We start from the raw sequence: 5,916 nt of genomic DNA, 5'->3' as shown, positions 1-5,916 counted from the left end.
CCCCCGGCCGCGGGCCCGCACTGCGCTTAAACCGGCGACGCGGCGCGGGCGGCTGCTCGGCTCCACTCGGCCCCGCGCGGCGCCGCTCGGCTCGGCGGCCGCGGCTGCACCAGGGACGGGGCGGGGAGACGCGCGGCGGGAGGGGCGGAGGCTGGGGGGAGAGGCGCAGCCCGGGGGACGGCAGCGGCTTCCTCCCTCCCTCCCTCCGGTCGCACGTGGGGTGGCTGATGTAAGACCTTCCTCGGGGGCTTCTGAGACCCCCAGGCCCCCGCTCGCCGCGCCTCGAGGCGGCTCTCCGGGCCGGGCTTGGACGTTTGCCGGGAGGGCTGGGGGAGGCTGCACAGTCCGGCTTCGGGGGTCCCTAAGGCCAGGTCCGTCCGCAGAGGCTCGACGTAGCCAGCCCGACGCCCGCGAAGGCAGGAGACTAGCAGAAAGCGCGGGACGGGAGCTTTCGGGTTCACCTTAAGCTCCCCACGCAGTGTGGGGCCTGAACCCGGCTGTCTCCGTGGCCGGGGGGTGGTGGCAGTGCTGCGGGGACCCCCGTCGGGGGCGGAAATCGTGGCCTGCCGGCGCTGTACCGCGTGGCACCGGGCGGAGTCGGCCTTCGGGGCCGGGGGTAGCCCAGACCGCTTGCCCCAGCCACAGAGGAGCCGAGCGTCCCTGAGTTCAGGAGGATCTCCCTGGTTTTCTAACATTTAAATATGGGCTAGCGAAGGCAGCAATTAGCATTTCTAACGGGGCCTCGGAGTTTTACAGAGTTTTCCCGCAGACTTTTATCTTATTTATTTCTTAGGGCACCCCTGTGAGCTGGGTAAATTCTTGATGGTCTCCGATTCGGTGAAGCTTCACAGGTAGCCTTTGTAATGGGCTGGCTCGGAGAGCACCCTGAGAGTCCGGGTTAGAGCACTGTTTGCTTTGCAGACCTCCCGAAAGTAACGCAACGTTATACACAGCGTAAAATAAGTAAATACGTGATTTGTCAAATCAGATACCATCTTAATTCTAATATAGATAAGAAGCTCCAAAGATTGAGAACAACTTATGAATAGAAAAAAACTTACAATTCTGTGCATGAACCTAAGGTTTTCTTAAAGTTAAGAAAGACTCTCCCCTTCCATTTTACCTAGGTTCATTTAGTGGCAAACAAAACCACATAGCAATTTTTAAAGTATCGAATGAATTAAAATTTCAAAGCAAAAGAAAGTTTTCGAAGGATTATGGGAAAAGGCAAGAACTTTCTAGTGTGTTGTTTCCTGAGTCTTGTATTTAAAATGTTAGTCTTAGCAGACATCTCTGTGACGGGAAAACGGTGAGGGAACTCTCTTCAGGATGTCACACGAGGTCTGTGACTGTAAGGTTTTGAGAACCACAGGGCCATGAGATGAAGGCTTTTACGAAAAACTCGCAACTCAGTTCGTGAGCTAACTTGATTAGCAAGATTGAGCAGCCACTTTTAGGGCCTGATATGTTCCTTCTCATTTAATCCTGTGCCTGTGAAGTAAGTTGTATTTTAAGCATTTCACAGATGAGGAGCTGAAGCTCAGGAACCTTGAGCTGCGTGACCAACAAGAGCTGGAGCAAGGGTTTAAACCCAGATGGGTCTGACTCCAAAGCCTGCCATCTTTTCTGCTACACCAGCAGTCTGACTGGAATGAAGTCATAGTGTGGGGGCCTGCTTTGGAACAGTCAGTTGGGAACAATTGTAGAGGGCCTTTAAGACCAAACAGCCCACAGGCGCCGACTTGCAGGTACAGTGGAGGTGCCCAAGGAGACTGGAACGTCGTAGCTCTGTGCTGGAGAGAGGTAACCTGGTGCTCGTGGAGGAGGTGTATTGTTGATCTTTGGGGAGAAACGGCAAATCTTGGAACCCTGTTCTCTTTTTATGACCAACTCAAGGGTATGAAGGACTCTTTCCCCATGATACACAGCTCACAAGATAAATGTGTGTTTATAAGATTAAGCTACAAAGTAATTAATAAACATAGCCACAATGTGCAGCAAATAAAAAGAAAGCAAACGAGCCAAAGGAGGAGAGACTACAGACCCGGTTCTGTCCCTCTGACACAGCCGGTGCTGGCATGCACCTCTGTGAACAAAGAGCATGTGTTCCAGTGACATGCTTCTTTGTCAGGGGTTTCACTGCCAGAGGCATAAATAACACAGGCAGAACAGGGTGTGTCACACAGCCCTGCCAACATCTTCCACTGACTGTCAGTCCACAGGCCTGAAGGGGCTGTTGTCACAGTGCCCTGAGTTTGAATATTGCTGTACTTAACATCATTCTGTGTACGCATCTGGGTGTGAGAAAGGAGTAGAGTATTTAATTGTATCTAATCCACAATTAGTATCATGTTCATGGGTTTATAGATTTGAACAAGGGCTGGAAGGGAATAAGGAAAAGTGAAAACAGCTTAGTTTGTTAGGGAGTCAACTCTGGGTGAATCTCTTTTTAATTCCATTGATGTTAATGTTTGCCTAATAAGTAAAAAATATATCAAATAATGCCCAGTTTTGGCACCCCTTTGAGTCTTAAAACTGCCTGTTAATCAGAATGTGTGTGTATTCCAGTAAACCCCAAAATGTCCTAGGAGAACACGCTGAGCTACTTTGTAACTCCTTGGACCTGCTTTCCACACCACTGCATCAGCAACATCATCAGATGACCCAGCCTTCCACAAACTTTGTGGCTATGAACATACTTTAATACATCTGCAGATGAGAGGAAACAGCCCCTCTCAAGCATTGTTTTAACTGGCTTTGAAGCCAGTTTAGCAGAATGGGCACAGTTTCTCTTTAGTCAAGACAGTGTACGAAGCTGATGTAAATATAGGGTGAGGAAATCATTACTCTTTAAATACTTTCATTCTTCCTTTCCTCTCCCATACACATGTGCCTCTGAGTTTCCACCACATGGTATGTGTACCTGTTAGCAGTTAGGCAACACGTGGGAGTTGTTGAAGGATCTAAATTCTCAACTAGACTGAGCTCATACAAATATTTCTGAATGACAGGAATGAAGAGCAGGAGCCTGGGGCCGTCTTTAGAACATAGATGCTCTGCAAATGCATGTTATGTTGAAAATAATGTCGGTCGCCTGTACTCAAAAATACTATCTAGACAGCTGAGATTGTTGAGACAAAGGGAGAGAGAGAAGCAAAAAGTTAGGTGAAAGTGGGTTAAGGAATGAGATTCTATTAGTCTCCAGACGGTAAAAACAGAGGGGGAGTGTCAGGTGTGTAGGCAGCTGTAGATCCAGGGGCCCCTCTGAAGGGCACCAGATTCCTTTCTGCTCTCTGAAACAGCTGTAGGTGCCAGGCCTTCCTGGGGCAGCAAGGAAGAGCAATGACTACTAAGAGTCAGGTTTAATATTTATTAAGCACCATGCTTATGCCAAGTACTGTGCGGGGGACTTTCGTGTATATTGCGTTTCAATTAATCCCGGCAACAGCTCACTGGTACAAGACCATAATCCCCTTTCACTGTTTGGCAAACAGGCCCAGCGAAGCCAAGTGGAACTCACACAGCTAGTAAGAGCCTGGATTTCTCTGTCATTAAGGTCTCACTGTAATTCATTCTCATTACTTTGATCCACTAGTCCTCACAATTGCTTCTGAAAAGACTTTTTGTTTTCTCTGCTTTAAGAAGATTTACATGCTGATTGTGGGGGAAAAGAAAAAAAAAACAGAAAAAATTTAAGAATTAAATTCTTACCATTGAGACATCCACCGTTAAGGTGTATATCCTTGCAGCGTTTTTTTTCTACATTGTACATATTTAATTAAAAAAACAATATTGGAATCAGATTGAAGATTTTTTTCAAACTTGTTTTTTCCGTCTACCATTACAGTAAATAATGAGTTAATACTCATGATAAATATGAGTATTAACTGTGCTCAATGTTTTTCCCTTTTTAGAGAAGGAGTCTAGTGAAGTGGGAATCCCATTCCATCACTTACCGGCTGTGTGCTTTTCGACAAACCACATAACCTTTCTGAACTTCAGGCTGCTCATCTTGGGGCTGTTGTGAGGATTAGACATGATCATGTAGGTGAAGCTCCTACCTGGCACAGTGCCTGGCATTCTCCTCTGTGCCCCGGGCCACAGTTACTGCAAGCCTGGGTCCCTCCCTTACCCTTGGCAGAGGCCCAGAGCTTGCTGGCCTCCTCTGGGGTTGTTGAAGTTCTGCTGTGGCCACCAGTCTGCTACCTCTGCTCCATGTCCTTCAGCTCCTGTGGTTACCCTGCCCCTTTGGCTGAGGAAAGGGCTCGCCCCAAACCAATATGTTTAGACTCTCGAAAGGGGTGGACTCATTTTCTGTTTCACACAGTCCTTGGTCTCTCTTGAGGAGCTGGGAATGTGCTTCTGAGCTAGACTGGACAACATCTGAGTGGCCCACAGTGTTGGGCATCCCTGTCCTCCATAATTAGCCAGTGTTGCCGCCATCCGGACCCTCTCCTACCTCACGGGGATTTCCTTGTCCGCACAGAACTTAGACTGATCCAAGAGTCCTGCCCCTGCTGACTGAACTCCCCCATCTATTCTCGAGTTTGCTCTGCCAGCTCCTGCCCGGCCAGGGGTCCCTCGGTGGGCATGCAAGTTAGTCCTCACTCTAGACTCGGACACTACTGAGGCGGTTTGTATGCTCCCTGATTTGCTAGTCTTTTATTTTGGTGGAGGCCAAAAGTCTTCAATACCTTCACACCCTTTCTTCCTTGAAAAGCAGGGCAGCCACTTTCCTGGTTTCTTTTTATGTTTACCTGTGCATGTACTATAGACAAACGGGAAACTATCCTTAACAAAAAGAAGAAGATAAAAAGCTCAATTCAGGACTAAGCACTGCTCACATTTTGGTGTCTATTACTCCAGTCTTTTCTCTACACACACATGGCACTTTCTCAAGTCTCAGATTGCCAGAAGCATCATCTCATTAATAACAGCTTTTCAGGGAGGCAGGGAGGTGGGAACCCACTACATTAAATATTCATATTGATTAGAAGAGACATCCTTATTTGAGAAATAGTAAGTAGTGAAAAAAAATGTCATAGTACCTAGGAAATACTGTATATATTACATTTAAAAAAATTTTTCAAAACTGGGATGATACTGTAACCTGCTTTTTTCAGTTAACAATACATTATGAACATATTTCCATGCCATTGAATAGTCTTCTACAATATATATTCCATGAGGACATTCTTCTACAAAATGAAAATAGCTTTTCTTTTTCTGAATATAAAGACAATACATATTCATGCAGCAAATTCATGCAATGCAAAAAGTATAAAGAAGGAAAAAAAGCCAGCCAAAATCCCATTACCTAGCGACAACCACTGTTAACATTTTTGTGAATATCTTCCGAGCTATCTCTATGTATGTACATGCATATGTAAAATATATAATATTATATAGATGGAATCCTACCACAAATGGTGCTTTGTAACATGCCTTTATTTTTCACTTAGCAGTAGGTCACAGGGATTGCTCCAAGTCAATAAATATAGATCTACTTCATCATTTTTAAAGTCAACGTCATTTTTCATTGTATGGATGTAGCATAATTTATTTACCTAGTCTCCTACAGATAGATGTTAGGTTACTTCCAGTTGTTCACCATTATAAATAATATCTTTGTACCATTAGCTCCTTGAAATAAATTCCTAGAAATACAGTTCCTGAATCAGAGTATATATATTTCAACTTCGGATATGCATGGCAAATTGCCCTTCAGAGGCTGTACTTCTTTTATACTCCCATTAGCAGTGTATAAGACTTCCCCTCACCCTTGCCTAGACTAGGTAGAATCTTCTAAAAATCTTTGTCAGTCAGTTTGCAACTAATGACAAAGTTGACAACCGAAGGGTGCCAAGACAATTCAGTGTGAAAAGAATAGTCTTTTAAACAAATGGTGCTGGACTA

At 45.7% G+C, this 5,916-nt stretch overlaps 1 protein-coding gene across 1 annotated transcript in view; it reads left to right on the top strand.

Annotated features, from left to right (window-relative positions):
* Positions 1 to 822: 822 nt before the first annotated feature.
* HEMGN (hemogen) overlaps positions 823 to 5,916 on the top strand; it is a 43,814-nt gene continuing 38,720 nt past the window's right edge. Inside the window, exon 1 of the mRNA XM_058524814.1 lies at positions 823 to 851. Coding sequence (XP_058380797.1) covers positions 823 to 851 — 29 coding nt within the window. The remainder of the gene's footprint in view (positions 852 to 5,916) is intronic.

Source organism: Diceros bicornis, chromosome 28 (assembly GCF_020826845.1).
Source record: "Diceros bicornis minor isolate mBicDic1 chromosome 28, mDicBic1.mat.cur, whole genome shotgun sequence".
In the NCBI taxonomy this organism is placed as follows: domain Eukaryota; kingdom Metazoa; phylum Chordata; class Mammalia; order Perissodactyla; family Rhinocerotidae; genus Diceros; species Diceros bicornis.
Note: the sequence above shows the minus strand (reverse complement) of the source record. Positions and strands in the feature narration are given on the sequence as shown.